Source organism: Amblyomma americanum, chromosome 6 (assembly GCF_052857255.1).
Source record: "Amblyomma americanum isolate KBUSLIRL-KWMA chromosome 6, ASM5285725v1, whole genome shotgun sequence".
NCBI lineage: Eukaryota > Metazoa > Arthropoda > Arachnida > Ixodida > Ixodidae > Amblyomma > Amblyomma americanum.
Genome location: NC_135502.1, coordinates 101232239 through 101248002, shown reverse-complemented (window position 1 = coordinate 101248002; position 15764 = coordinate 101232239). Strand labels below are relative to the sequence as shown.

Here is a 15764-nt window from a genome sequence, read left to right as displayed (position 1 = left end):
CTATCTCATTCTCTTTATCCACGCGACCGGCAGAAAAGAGTTCCTGGCGGTGATCGCGTAGGCGCAGTCCCGTAGTGCAGAAATAATGCAGTGGCTCCGTGTACTGGCAAGTTTTCACAAACATTACGCCTGCTTGGCCTATGTTCCGGACCTCTCTTTATAGTGAGTAGCGTCAGCAGTCCCTATAATATCTCGCAAGCAGTGGATTTGAGAAAACCCTTAAACATTTTTTTCAAATGAGCTTTATCTTTTCAGACCGTCTCCTAGACACACATGCACCTTTGTATACCTTTGTAATTAGTGTATCGGAATTCACTGGTGGAATGCTTTACCCATGGGGGTATGCAATTTTGGAAAGGCTTTTTGTCACTTGATAGGTTGGCATTCAATGTTACCTGGTAGTTGAATCACGTTTGCAAGTCGAGGTTTTGTGGTATGTGGAATTAGGGCATTCATTTTGTTACAAATCCAAAGGCTTACTGCTTCTTTGAAGTCGCTGAAATTGCTCACACATCACATAAAGAAATCAGCAATGAGCGCTTGGAAAATTTAAACGAGGTTACAGCGACATGCAGCTACAGGTGATAAAACACACACTGAGCTCTTGAGCTATATTACATTTTTGAGATATGCTTATTTATTTAATCAAAAAGTAATTCAGATATGCATTTCGTTCCCTTCTACATCATTCTTTAAAGTAGATAGTGGTGTCATCTTTCACATGCGTTTTTGTCGAAGTAGGCATTGGATCGAAGGTGACACACATATGTTGAATCGCTATAAAAAGCTCATGTCAGATTTACTTGCTATGTTTGAGTCAGAACTGATATCTTGTAGTGCTAGGTGCTTAAGCACACCAACGAGAAGCAAAATATTCCTCGGCCTCATGGTTAACCTGCTTACTTGATCATACTGTTACGATTGTTGAAAATTGCTTTCCGCTGAGAAAATTTATTGATTGGTTGAGAAGGAAATAATCTGACCTCCACAGTGTGCATCACTTTTCATAGCTGAGTGTTACGCTGTATGCCTAGCCTTAAGAAGAATACTAAATGAGAACCACATAAAAACTATTAGTTACACAGACTCTCTCAGCTTACTCAAACCTCTCCACTCTAGAAATGCAATCACTGCGATGCTCGGTGAGATCATGCATAACATAACAAAAGTCTTAGCTCAAGGAAAAAATATAAAACTTTGCTCGGTGCCGAGTCATGTCAGAATTAAAGGCAGCGAGAGAGCAGACCTCTGCGCTGTGCAGGCTCGTGACATGCAAATAAAAAAACTAAATGTTCATATTAAAATAAAGAAAAATGGCAGTCCGCTTGGGAGAATGAAGCAACTAACAAACTACACTTGCTAAAGTTGGTTTTAGGAGAATGGAATTCTTGCACCGACGCAAAACGTTTCAAGGAAGTGATTATCTGCTGTCTTCGTATAAGGCGCACACACCTCACACATAATTTCCTAGTGACAGAACAAGAGAAGCCCAAATGTGAATTATGTAGAGATGAGCTTACAATAAACCATGTTTTATTTTCATGTAGGAAACTTTAATCACTGTGGAAAAAGCACTTTGCAGTTTTTTACATTGCACATACCGTTCTACTCCACATTACTTTTAGGTGAAGATGCCCTTGTTCACATTTCACAGGTTTTTAAGTTTTTAAAGAGAGGAGGTTTCTTAAACAAATTGTAGATCAGATAATATTGAGTAATTTATATCAAGAGACTTTTTTTAACCACACTTCAGCCAATTTCTCATTCCTCAGAAGCAGGCTGGGGTCTTTATTCGATTGGTAGGGAGCCTGAACTTCCCAGGCAAATATCACTAGGCAGTATATAACTTACATTTTAGGCCACCTGTACCCCCGATCATTTTCCACAAGTTTTATAAAAACCCGCAGAAAATTTTTATGTACCTTGTGCTTGGCGCATGATGGCCCTACACAACACAACGCTTTCCACTTTTGCTTTTCGTCACTTATTTATTAGCTCCCCGTGGTAGGCTGCTTAGGATCGGTGGTGACAAACTGCAGATAATATAACATTATTTGCTCACTATTTAGAGACCGCTACATCTGTTATCTTGTTTACGTGTTTTGAGTGATGTTTGGAACACCACAAAATACTTTTCACCACCTTATGAAGCAAGTTATCATAATCCATTTTTATGAACCTTGGGAGTGCTGCTTAAAATCTGAGCAGGACTACGACCAAATTAAGGTTCTAAGGAGGTCGTAATGGTTTATGTTCTGTGCTAGCAGAGGAGGTAGTGAGGAAAAATTAAACACAGTATCTGACATGCATCATTGTTTTTTAATATTTGTGTATTATTTTGGTGTAAAATGGAGCTTCAATTTTTCTTTTACTTTCAGAGTTTCAACCGTGTGGAACAACGAAAAAGAAAAGGGCTCATCTGGCGCCTTGAAAAGCCTGAGTCTTTTCTTCGGAGTGTTACTTGCTGTGCATGGACATTGTCGCCAAATGCAAATGTTACTTGCAGCTTTTGTTGTTGGGGCTAAAGTGTACACAGATTCATGAGATGCTATCTAGCGAATACTCTAACTTCTCAACTGAACGATCTAGGTTACACAAAATAGAAACGTGGTGTATAACTAACTTGGGAAACAGGAAGCCAGTTTAAGTATTGGTGACAGGTAGTTAGCTTTGGGAGCAAGAAGAGATCACTTGGAGAAAATTTTTCATAAAAATGTAAATGGAATCAACATGTTCTAGAACATGTTTGAAAAACAATTTAAGACATGCCCAACAAGGAACATACACCCAAATTAGCTTGCAGTAGCTCTAGAATGCATTATTGTAATGAACAATTTTTGCCTGTAAGCTATAAAATTTGATGCCCCCAACTGCACTTAACGAAAACAACACGCAGAAGCTGTGAGTTGGCCAGTAATGTGCCCTACCTCTCATTGCAAACATTCCACATGGAGTGCAGAGATCAGCTTACTTCTTTTACAACAAACTTAAAAAAAAGAGTCCGTTCAATATACCCGTGTCCTTCATTTGAATCTGGATCTATAGCTTCTCAGAACTTCATAAAAAATTTGTTGCACTTAAAAGTGCACCTTTTGTTGAAAAGGGTACTGCACACATACGGCATCTGCTTAATTGTAAGTTGTGTAATAGTAGTGCTGTAGAATCCGTTCAAGTCCTGTGAGCAGTAAGGAAAAGTTTTCTTCACTGTTGAAGTATTAGGAATGCTGGGGACTCAGAACGGGCTTCACAGCATGACCTTGAAGAATGCGTTGTAGTCTGGATACTTTTGTCATAGGTTGTATATAGCAGGCTACAATGGTGTTTGGGTGGACATAATCCTAGAATGGAACACGCAGACCAATTCATGTACTGCCATGCTGCTGTTCTATAGAGCAACCGTACATTCACTGATTTCGACCGGGATGATATGTTAACATAGCCGTATCATGCTCATTTTCTAGTGTGACGCTTTATAATTCACCACATAGCCTGGTCATATATTTCACCTTTCTTGATTTTGCCTATATTTCTGGGCAAGGTGTCAGGCCAGTTCATACTGCATACATGAAAGAACAGTGCTAGGAACAAGACAACGGATGAAAGGAAGGACAGACACATCCACTGGCTAACAGCTGAAATTTTATTTCGGAGCAATATATATATATATATATATATATATATATATATATATATATATATATATATACACACACACACACACACACACACACACACTCCTAAATAAAATTTTAGTTGTTATTCAGCGCATGTGTCTCTCCTTCCTTTCATCTGTCATCTAGTTGCCAGCGTTGTTTTTCTAGGTATGATTTCATCGCCTGTTTTTGTTCATTGTGGTCGTAAAATTTTTGCCTTGTGATTTGTAAGCGGAGGGCAGTATTTGTTCTGATGTGTCTACCTGCTTGTCATGTTTCTATTTTTTTACATTGTTTTTCACTTTTCACAGTTTTTCACTTTTCACATTTTTTTTTAGCTGTAAGCTGCCACGGTGGCTCAGTGGTTATGGCGCTCGGCTGCTGACCCGTAAGACGCGGGTTCGATCCCGGCCGCGGCAGTCGAATTTCTATGGAGGCGAAATTCTAGAGGCCCGTGTACTGTGCGATGTCAGTGCACGTTAATGAACCCCAGGTGGCCGAAATTTCCGGAGCCCTCCGCTACGGCGTCCCTCATAGCCTGAGTCGCTTTGGGACGTTAAACCCCGTAAACCAAACCAAACATTTGTTCTGTGTACTTATTCATTAGTGGTATCGTATTAATTAGTCTTGTTAGTGCCTGCCTTTTTTGTCTGAATTGTACTCAAATCAATTAAGCAACTGTACAAAAAACATTAAAACCATGCTTTAGCATATTTGGTATCTCTACCTGTTCAAAGCAATTCTTCAAGTAGTATGGGGGTGAGGAAAGAAAGTATTGCTGTCTTGGGAGCTATTACCAGCATGACTGTTGTGCGGTTTGCCCGTATTTGTAGCATGAAGCACTACTGAAATATCTGTTATGAGCTAATCGCTGCCATCTAACTGGAATACTATATTGTTGAACCAAACACTCCCACACTTACAGTAGCGAGATGGCAGATGAGAACATGTCAACGATTGTTGAGAGTGAGAATATGCTTCCAGAGCTTAACGTTAGAGTTGACGCTGTATTGGCCCACATACACATGAAGCTATCATAGTAGAAACCTGTAAAGAAAGCTAACTGTGAAATTCAAATACCTTGTCCAGTGTTTTGCATTCCTCTGGAGATTATGTCCTCTGGAGACATCTTTCTGCGTTCTACCAGAGAAACACATCTGATCAACACACTAAACCCTCAATTCGTTGCTATTCATAGAGAGCGCTTGTCCCATCTTTTTCATGTCGCTATCACATTCCACTCAGGCTTAAATGCAGAATTGACCAAGCCACTAGCGGAAAGTGTTGTGCAGAAATAAGTTGCACTGAGCAATTTAGTCTCTAGTGTCGTAACATTACTTTACTGTGACTCTCAACTGTATATAACTCCGGACTGTATAGAGCTAGAGGCTTTCAGCTTGGCAAGTTTTAAGACTATATGGAGGGTTATAATTATCAGCGTTTGCCATTTTTTTTTCCTGAACAATCTGGATTGCAGTGGCACAAATACCGTTGTTTCATGAATTATTGTTTTCGGTTGTTAATATGAATGCAGTTAGTTTCCCTGCAGTTGTCAGTGTCACATGCACCTAATGAATTTGCTCGCCATTGCAGGCCGCGTACTGTGTCCATGTACAGTTCTTTACACGTTGGAGTCTACCGTGACTGCTCCTCCTACACCAGAGTGTTCGGTGACCACCACCGTTCCTCCTGCATCAGAATGTGCTGTAACTGCCGTCAGCGCTCCTGCTGCATCGGCCCCGGATAGTGAAGAGGACAGCGACCACGACTGTGCGGCTGGTGACAAGATTCATCTTTGTGCAGAGGAAGCTGGCCAGTACTGCATTGAGCTCTATAGCAGTGTGGAAGAAGGTACAGACCGAAGAAATGATCAGCCCTTCGAAGGTGAGAGCTGAGTGTTTGTATACAAGCAACAGAGAAGCATTGTGTCGAACAAAGATTTTAGTTAAAAACCATACTCTTCGGAAACGGCTCGACATTGCCTGAGAGTGCGAAATAGCGGCGGTAGTGAGGGGAAGGTGCAGCTTATGGATGGAGAGTTTGGGTTATAGTCGAAACTGAAGGCAACCGCTGAGACTGCTACTTTTTTGGTGGTACACTGTGACCACTGTTAAACCTGCACAGTGACTACGTATGCCACAGGAGCACCCTCATTGCCTTTGCAGGTGCTATTTAGCACTCTTGACTGCGTTAGTACAAAGAAGAGAGGTTACGCATAGTAGCTCTGATATTATTATCGAAATCATATTTTTCAGTGCCTCAAAATAACCTTTTCTGATGGGTATATATATCGCGCACAAAATGATGCCGGATGTTCTGCCAGTTCACAATGTCGAAACGGAGCCGGAACTGAAGCGAAAACTGAAGCCAAAGCTGTTTTTTTCTTCTCAGAACCATCATCTTAGAAGAGATCACTAACCTGAACGAATTTTAAGAATGCTTCAAATCAGTTTGGGATGCAATTCAGACTAAAATTTGGTGGAACATGCCATACATTTTGTATGAAAGAAACTCAAATAAATGAATAAGTGCTTTACATTGCACGAGCAGGAAAATTTATTGGTCCATCAAGTTTTATACCAGAAGAGGGCTGATGCAGGCCGGTTGGTACATGTTGAAGGAGAGGACGTAACAGTGCTAAAGACATGACAAAGGGAACAAGATGCAACTTGCGCTGACTAGAAACCAAATTATTTATCGCAACATGAGTGTGAACATATGAAGGAAACATGGCGAGCAAAAATAACAAAAACCGGAGAGCCATACAACCGGATAAACATTAAGCGCCACTGATTAAGAAATGCATTTTTATGTGAGAAGCGAGATATGGATGGGCTGCTGATGCATGTGTCGTTTGTTTTCTGTATATTGTAGGCATAGGCGTCGAGTCTTCAATTTGCCGGGGGAGGGGGGCAGTTAGCACTATCTCTTTTTCATTCACTGTCTCCCCCCTCCTCCGGGCATGCTCCTTGGCGAGATATTTCTTTATTTATTTTACTGTGAGGATACAGAATACATTAAAGAAGGGAACGGCAATTTACAGCCATATAGAAGATATAAAAGGTAAGGGGGCCAAGTACTTATCCTTGAGGAACCCGAGAACCAAGTGGTACAGTAGAGGAATCAGCGTCAATAATGCTGACAAATTTAACACGAGAAGTAGTAGCAGACGAGCACATGCACGTAGCTTTTGGAGCACAAGTGTCCTCTCTGCCTCCCACCGAGACGCGCATCGTCATTGGTCAGGTCATTGGAACAATTGTAGGGGCTTCTCCGCCGGTGAGTCACCACCACCTACGAGCGATGAGGAGCAGATGAAGCCAAGTGCGCAAAAGGTTACACAATCTCAACACGCCAGGAGGGGAGACTTCTCCAAGATTATTGAACAGTCTATGCTGCAGCGCGCGCTCGGTTCTTTCGCGTGGCGCCAGCTTCACAAAAATGTGCGCCGATTTTTGTGACACACAAGCCTCCCAGCGCATTTCAGTATTATGCAATGCTGCCTACAGGAGGGCACGAAAATTTGCTTTTGTTTTCAGATTTTAAAACTGTATAGCGTCGCAACATGAACTGACATCAAAAATGATTCCAGCTTTCAGGTACCCTAAATATAGTGCTTAATATAGTGTGTGGCCGTCTGGCATAGCTGTTGTCACCCCCCTGATATAGCTGATATAAGCCCCCCCAGAAAATTTTCAGGGGGGCTTGAGCCCTCCAGTCCCCTCGCAGTCGGCGCCTTTGATTGTAGGCCTAGGAAATGACGTTCGAGGGATCATATTTATACCTAGAAATGATAGCAGTCTGCTACAAAACTAGTTCTCAATTTTGGCGCTCAGCACGGTGTATAGCTATCTAGTTTCTGTGTGACTTGTTCTGTGTATATTTGGCATGCCCAAGTAGTCAATCACTGAGGCCAGCGTTCCATCTCACTGAAGTAGACTGGCTGCATGACATCGGAATCTTGTATGCTATAACAACGATACAGTCAACAAACTACTTCTGATGCTTTTTTTCTAACAGCCCTTTATTGCTCCTCCTACACCAGAGTGTTTGCTGACCACCACCGATCCTCCTGCATCAGAATGTGCTGTAACTGCCGTCAGGTCTCCTGCTGCATTGGCCCCGGATAGTGAAGAGGGCCGCGACCACGACTGTGCGGCTGGTGACAAGATTCATCTTTGTGCAGAGGAAGCTGGCCAGTACTGCATTGAGTTCTATAGCAGTGTGGAAGAAGGTACAGACCAAAGAAATGATCAGCCCTTCGAAGGTGAGAGCTGAGTGTTTGTATACAAGCAACAGAGAAGCGTTGTGTCGAACAAAGTTTTTAGTTAAAAACCAGACTCTTCGGAAACGGCTCAAAATTGCCTGAGGGTGCGAAATAGCGGCGGTAGTGAGGGGAAGGTGCAGCTTATGGATGGGGAGTTTGGATTATCGTCGAAACTGAAGGCAACCGCTGAGACTGCTACTTCTTTGGTGGTACCTTGTGACCACTGTTAAACCTGCACAGTGACTACGTATGCCACAGGAGCACCCTCATTGCCTTTGCTGGTGCTATTTAGCACTCATGACTGCGTTAGTACAAAGAAGAGAGGTTATGCATAGTAGCTCTGACATTATTATCGAAATCATATTTTTCAGTGCCTCAAAATAACCTTTTCTGATGGGTATATATAACGCGCACAAAATGATGCCGGATGTTCTGCCAGTTCGCAATGTCGAAACGGAGCCGGAACTGAAGCGAAAACTGAAGCCAAAGCTGTTTTTTTCTTCTCAGAACCATCATCTTAGAAGAGATCACTAACCTGAACGAATTTTAAGAATGCTTCAAATCAGTTTGGGATGCAATTCAGACTAAAATTTGGTGGAACATGCCATACATTTTGTATGAAAGAAACTCAAATAAATGAATAAGTGCTTTACATCGCACGAGCAGGAAAATTTATTGGTCCATCAAGTTTTATACCAGAAGAGGGCTGATGCAGGCCGGTTGGTACATGTTGAAGGAGAGGACGTAACAGTGCTAAAGACATGACAAAGGGAACAAGATGCAACTTGCGCTGACTAGAAACCAAATTATTTATCGCAACATGAGAGTGAACATATGAAGGAAACATGGCGACCAAAAATAACAAAAACCGGAGAGCCATACAACCGGATAAACATTAAGCGCCACTGATTAAGAAATGCATTTTTATGTGAGAAGCGAGCTATGGATGGGCTGCTGATGCATGTGTTGTTTGTTTTCTGTATATTGTAGGCATAGGCGCCGAGTTTTCAATTTGCCGGGGGAGGGGGGCAGTTAGCACTATCTCATTTTCATTCACCGTCTCCCCCCTCCTCCGGGCATGCTCCTTGGCAAGAGATATTTCTTTATTTATTTTACTGTGAGGATACAGAATACATTAAAGAGGGGAACGGTAATTTACAGCCATATAGAAGATATAAAAGGTAAGGGGGCCAAGTACTTATCCTTGAGGAACCCAAGAACCAAGTGGTACAGTAGAGGAATCAGCGTCAATAATGCTGACAAATTTAACACGAGAAGTAGTAGCAGACGAGCACATGCACGTAGCTTTTGGAGCACAAGTGTCCTCTCTGCCTCCCACCGAAACGCGCATCGTCATTGGTCAGGTCATTGGAACAATTGTAGGGGCTTCTCCGCCGGTGAGTCACCACCACCTACGAGCGATGAGGAGCAGATGAAGCCAAGTGCGCGAAAGGTTACACAATCTCAACACGCCAGGAGGGGAGACTTCTCCAAGATTATTGAACAGTCTATGCTGCAGCGCGCGCTCGGTTCTTTCGCGTGGCGCCAGCTTCACAAAAATGTGCGCCGATTTTTGTGACACACAAGCCTCTCAGCGCATTTCAGTATTATGCAATGCTGCCTACGGGAGGGCACGAAAATTTGCCTTTTTTTTCAGATTTTAAAACTGTATAGCGTCGCAACATGGACTGACATCAAAAATGATTCCAGCTTTCAGGTACCCTAAATATAGTGCTTAATATAGTGTGTGGCAGTCTGGCATAGCTGTTGTCACCCCCCCTGATATAGCTGATATAAGCCCCCCCAGAAAATTTTCAGGGGGCTTGAGCCTTCCAGTCCCCTCGCAGTCGGCGCCTATGATTGTAGGCCTAGGAAATGACGTTCGAGGGATCATATTTATACATGGAAATGATAGCAGTCTGCTACAAAACCAGTTCTCAATTTTCGCACTCAGCACGGTGTATAGCTATCTAGTTTCTGTGTGACTTGTTCTGTGTATATTTGGCATGCCCAAGTAGTCAATCACTGAGGCCAGCGTTCCATCTCACTGAAGTAGACTGGCTGCATGACATCGGAATCTTGTATGCTATAACAACGATACAGTCAACAAACTACTTCTGATGCTTTTTTTCTAACAGCCCTTTATTGCTCCTCCTACACCAGAGTGTTCGGTGACCACCACCGATCCTCCTGCATCAGAATGTGCTGTAACTGCCGTCAGCGCTCCTGCTGCATTGGCCCCGGATAGTGAAGAGGGCCGCGACCACGACTGTGCGGCTGGTGACAAGATTCATCTTTGTGCAGAGGAAGCTGGCCAGTACTGCATTGAGTTCTTTAGCAGTGTGGAAGAAGGTACAGACCAAAGAAATGATCAGCCCTTCGAAGGTGAGAGCTGAGTGTTTGTATACAAGCAACAGAGAAGCGTTGTGTCAAACAAAGATTTTAGTTAAAACCCAGACTCTTCGGAAAAGGCTCAACATTGCCTTAGGGTGCGAAATAGCGGTGGTAGTGAGGGGAAGGTGCAGCTTATGGATGGGGAGTTTGGATTATCGTCGAAACTGAAGGCAACCGCTGAGACTGCTACTTCTTTGGTGGTACACTGTGACCACTGTTAAACCTGCACAGTGACTACGTATGCCACAGGAGCACCCTCATTGCCTTTGCAGGTGCTATTTAGCACTCTTGACTGCGTTAGTACAAAGAAGAGAGGTTACGCATAGTAGCTCTGATATTATTATCGAAATCATATTTTTCAGTGCCTCAAAATAACCTTTTCTGATGGGTATATATATCGCGCACAAAATGATGCCGGATGTTCTGCCAGTTCGCAATGTCGAAATGGAGCCGGAACTGAAGCGAAAACTGAAACCAAAGCTGTTTTTTTCTTCTCAGAACCATCATCTTAGAAGAGATCACTAACCTGAACGAATTTTAAGAATGCTTGAAATCACTGGTTGGGGTGCAATTCAGACTAAAATTTGGTGGAACATGCCATACATGCCGCCGATTTTTTTGACACACAAGCCTCCCAGCGCATTTCAGTATTATGCAATGCTGCCTACGGGAGGGCACGAAAATTTGCCTTTTTTTTCAGATTTTAAAACTGAATAGCGTCGCAACATGGACTGACATCAAAAATGATTCCAGCTTTCAGGTACCCTAAATATAGTGCTTAATATAGTGTGTGGCAGTCTGGCATAGCTGTTGTCACCCCCCTGATATAGCTGATATAAGCCCCCCCAGAAAATTTTCAGGGGGGCTTGAGCCCTCCAGTCCCCTCGCAGTCGGCACCTATGATTGTAGGCCTAGGAAATGACGTTCGAGGGCTCATATTTATACCTGGAAATGATAGCAGTCTGCTACAAAACCAGCTCTCAATTTTCGCACTCAGCACGGTGTATAGCTATCTAGTTTGTGTGTGACTTGTTCTGTGTATATTTGGCATGCCCATGTAGTCAATCACTGAGGCCAGCGTTCCATCTCACTGAAGTAGACTGGCTGCATGACATCGGAATCTTGTATGCTATAACAACGATACAGTCAACAAACTACTTCTGATGCTTTTTTTCTAACAGCCCTTCATCTTCCTTCTTGGTTTACTTGTTTGCACAGCCCACAAAGTTTATCTTGGGTGGAAAACAGCAACTTGATTCTCATTTATACTAAAAAAAAAACATTGGACAGAGATATGCGTTGATTCGGCATATCATTTAAAACCAGAAAATATCTAACAAGAACAAAAATATTTCCACCTCTGGACCAAGCACATGACACCAGCAAAAAAACATATGCGTCCCTTATGTAAAAGGCACCACGAAACCTTGGCCTCGGTTATCAGAAAGGAAGGAGTGCAAACAACACACAAGCCACCTTTCACCATCAGGCACCTACTCCCCATCCGAAAAAGCCATCATCGGGAAGGAAAGACCCAAATCAACGTATAGAATATCTCGCATGAAGTGGCTGGCGTAGTACATTTGCGAAACCAAGTATTTCCCTGAAAGAATGCAGCAGCACAGAACAGATGTCAGAAAAATGAACAGGAATCACTCACGTCAGTGCATGTTAAAAGAACCCCAGGTGGTCGAAATTTTCATATCCTAACCCTTCACTACGGTGTCCCTCATAGCCTCAGTCGCTTTGGTACGTTAAACTCCCATAAACCAAAACAGGGATCGAAGAGCGGTGGCTGAACTCTGTGAGGCATGCACGTGACCACAGGAGTGACTTCGACAGAGCCATTGGGCTGGAGACCTAGTTACCCCTGCGCAGGAGGCTCTTACTTGAGCCATGGTCCATGCACATTCAACAGACACGGAGGATTGTTAACCACTCCCCCAGAAGCCTTGCTCCCTCTAACAACCATGGCTTACGTTCAATAAACCGGGAAATGACTATACAAGGTCTTAAAAAGCCAAGCTGGAACACGTCCGCTCTCGCACCTGAAGAAGGAACCAAGTAGGTTCCGAAACGTCATGTTATCTCAGTTTTTGTCAGTATTCTTTTCCCGCTTAAATTCACGCCCACTTTGTTCACAATCTTTTTCAGGTTTTTCAAGACTTTGTGCATGTACGCTGTTTTCGTCTTGGCTGGTTAGTGAGCATTCATGTGCTTGCTCTTTTTGATTTCGCATTCAGCAAGCAGGGACTCTCCTTCATTCGATGCGATGTTGCGGAGCATAGCAGAGTCCCTGTTTGCCGAATGCAGCATCCAAAGTAGCAAGCGCAACATTGTTGACCAACCTGTAGTGAAGAAAACAGCATGCATCCCATGCGCGCAAAAGTCTCACACAACCTGAAGAAGATTGTGAGCAAAGGGAGCATGTGGTTGCCGTTTTCCGCCCAGAATAAACTAGTTGGGCAGTGAAAATGAGTTAACAAAGAAAGAAGGTAAAAAGAATGTCAGAAATAGCATCAGGAGAATTTAGTTCACTGTAGCGTTGGTGTGGTATATAAGATTCTGCCGTCATGCAGCCATTAATACATTGGTGAGACGGGACGCTGCATAAACGATCGACCATACATGAGCAAGTGAGATATTTAGAGACCAAATCAAACAGAAACCATCTAGTGATACACTGCTTTATGCAAAAATTGCGAAGTGGTTCTGCAGCAGATTCCTATCATCGCTACGTGTACAGATGAGTCCTCAAAATTTATTTCCAAGGCCTATAATATACAGAAAACAAATGACACATACATCAGCGGCCCCTCGATAGCTCTCTTCTTACAAGATTTTGCGTTTCTTATTCAGTGACGCTCTATTATCCCTCCCAGAGCTGTGGTTGTGCGGTTTTTCTTGTTACTTTAGCTCACCGTGTATCCTTAATGCTTCATATGCTGCAATCAATGACTTGTTTGTTAGTCAGGGAACTGTATGTCTCAATCCTTGTGTCCTGTCTTAAGCACTGATACACCCTCTCAAAGTATTATGCGTTCTATGGTTTTATATCTGCGAAGTCGAAGTTCGCCTACATGAATATGGCGGCACACAATAACGGCACAGGTGATGTTTTCACTGAAAACATATTTTATGATTTAGAAGGCAAAACATGTAATACAGTTGTCGCCATCGGTGGCCAATTTCGCAAGTTCACTGCGATGAGTCGATACAGTCTTTTAGGAACCGATGCCAGAGACTAGAACACGAATTTGAGTTGAGTGATGGGAAAATTTTGAACTGTAATTTCCTAAGCAATAAATGCATCTCTCGCTGAAGGTCAAGCCTTTACTTGGCCAGAAAGAACCATAGAATCAATGTTCACTGAAAACAAAATTTGAATGGTATTTGTCATTGTGTCATTTTCATCTCAGCAGGGCTGTACACTTATTTCGGCACTGCACTGTAAGAAAAAAAAAACTGAGGCCGTAATTACTTCCTTTAGATAGTCAAAGTTTGCACACATCTATTCCACATTTTTTTTTTGGCAGAACAAGTTTCTCCCATCAAACCATGTCAAGAGCCTCCACTGGTGGTATAAGTGCAAGTTTGATTCCTTGGACAACCGTCACGTAGCATCATCTGGTGTGGCCTGCCACATACTTGTAATGTGATCATCTGAGCTTTAATCAAAAAAGTGATATGACTCTCACTAGAGAGTAAAATTGCGCTTGTTAGGAGTAACATATGGCTACCATCATTGCTATCCTTTAACAAAGCTTTGTTGTTCAATTAAAATTTTATTCCATTGCTATTCCAGTTCTATTCTCATTCTCTTCTAACTATATTTCAATTCTATTCTAATTGTATCCTAGGTCAATTGAATTCTTTTTCAATGTTATTCTATTCCGTTTTAGTTGGTGCAGTTGTGCGTAATGGTACATACTAACTTTTAGTGGTTAGCACCTCGTATTTTTCCACCTTTGATGAAGTCACCGTTTCAACCAATCGCGTGTTTTGTAACGCTGCCAGGGTTCTGAGGTTTTGTGTCTATGAGCCATTCTGGTGCCGCTTGATCACTAGCTATGCTTCCTTCCTGCCTATAGCGTCCATGATATTTGCTTCAGATATGTTCCTAATTTTTCTACATACCGCCAGATATAATAGCATAGCTCCCTCTGTTTCGCCTGTCCGTGTCGTCATCCCATCTGCATGCAGATAGCAATAAGTGCGAGAAGCGGTGCGCAGTTACCATCGTGGGAAAAATAATGGTCCGCATGACCATAACTAATAAAAAATAAGCCTTCACTTTTCATTATGGCCTCTAACGCTCTTAAATAAAAATTTAACCAACCGAAACATCTTGACATATTTATCGCTGAACACATGAAATGGGAAAAACACTTATCATACCTTACTGCAAGGGCCTCTCAACACGGTTTATTCTCAAAAACGGACAATAAAAAAGCCTCATCAGACACAATAACCATTCCTGGCATTAAGTTTGCTAAGCCTAACCGGTAGTCAAATGTGGCATGTCATCTTGGTTTTTGTGCACGGACACAAGCATCACAACATTACAAAACATACAGCAAAACGAACACAGATTTAATTACAACAGATAGGATGCTTACGCTTCACCTTCACAACTCCTTGGTAGCGCTACTCTAACTAAAGTTAACAAGCATGCTAAGTTCATACGGGTACAATTTCTGAACCAGCTGCTTAAAAGGCTGTTGATCGGTTTTGGTTCTGTGTGATTTAACATCCCTAAGCGACTCAGGCTATGAGGGGCGCTGCAGTGGAAGGCTCTGGCTAATTTCGACCACCTGGGGTTGTTTAATGTGCACCGACATCACACAGTACATGGGCCTCTAGCATTTTTGTTTCCATCGAAATGCAAACCCACGTCTTTCGAGTCAGCAGCCGAGCGCCATAATGAATGAGCCACAGTGGCGGCTTGATAACCCTGTTGAAAATCAAGAGTTGCAAGTATACAGGGCGTTTTACCTAAGACTTTACATAATTTAAAAAATGCTAAAAAGAATTAGAACAGTGCTTTTTTCGGCATAGCATTGTCAGCGGAGTAGTACACCGATATACTACATTGCTATTTTGGCTATTTCGACGAGTTACGTGCACTGGAGAGGTTGCTTTGCCTGAGAGCTTCTCGAAAGCACACGTATTTGGCGTGATGTAGCCAAAATATGTTGGGCCACAGCGTTGAGCGTAACTGGGTTTTCTAAATTCTAAAAACTGATATGGATATTACTTGCAGTGGGCTATGCGCCTCTCAATAAATAAGAAGCCTGACGGTGATAGTTAAAAAGTTTACTATTAAATATTGCTTAACCAGCCTGCTAGTAAAGCGCATCTTGGCTGTATTCAGATGTGCTACACCGCTGAGTTCTATGCCGAAAAAGCGATGTTCTAACTAAAAAAACCTATTTTTAAAAATTGTGTAA

General features: G+C 42.6%; 1 protein-coding gene across 4 annotated transcripts in view; it reads left to right on the top strand.

Annotated features, from left to right (window-relative positions):
* LOC144093941 (uncharacterized) overlaps positions 1-15764 on the top strand; it is a 38453-nt gene that overhangs the window by 20235 nt on the left and 2454 nt on the right. The window contains exons 2-4 of one of the 4 annotated variants that reach the window (XM_077627702.1): positions 5247-5537; positions 7699-7920; positions 10084-10305. In XM_077627702.1, the coding sequence (XP_077483828.1) occupies positions 5247-5537; positions 7699-7920; positions 10084-10305 (735 nt within the window). Of the gene's footprint in view, positions 1-3736; positions 5538-7698; positions 7921-10083; positions 10306-15764 lie in introns of those variants that run through there. The other 3 variants (XM_077627701.1, XM_077627704.1, XM_077627703.1) reach the window with 3 other exon arrangements.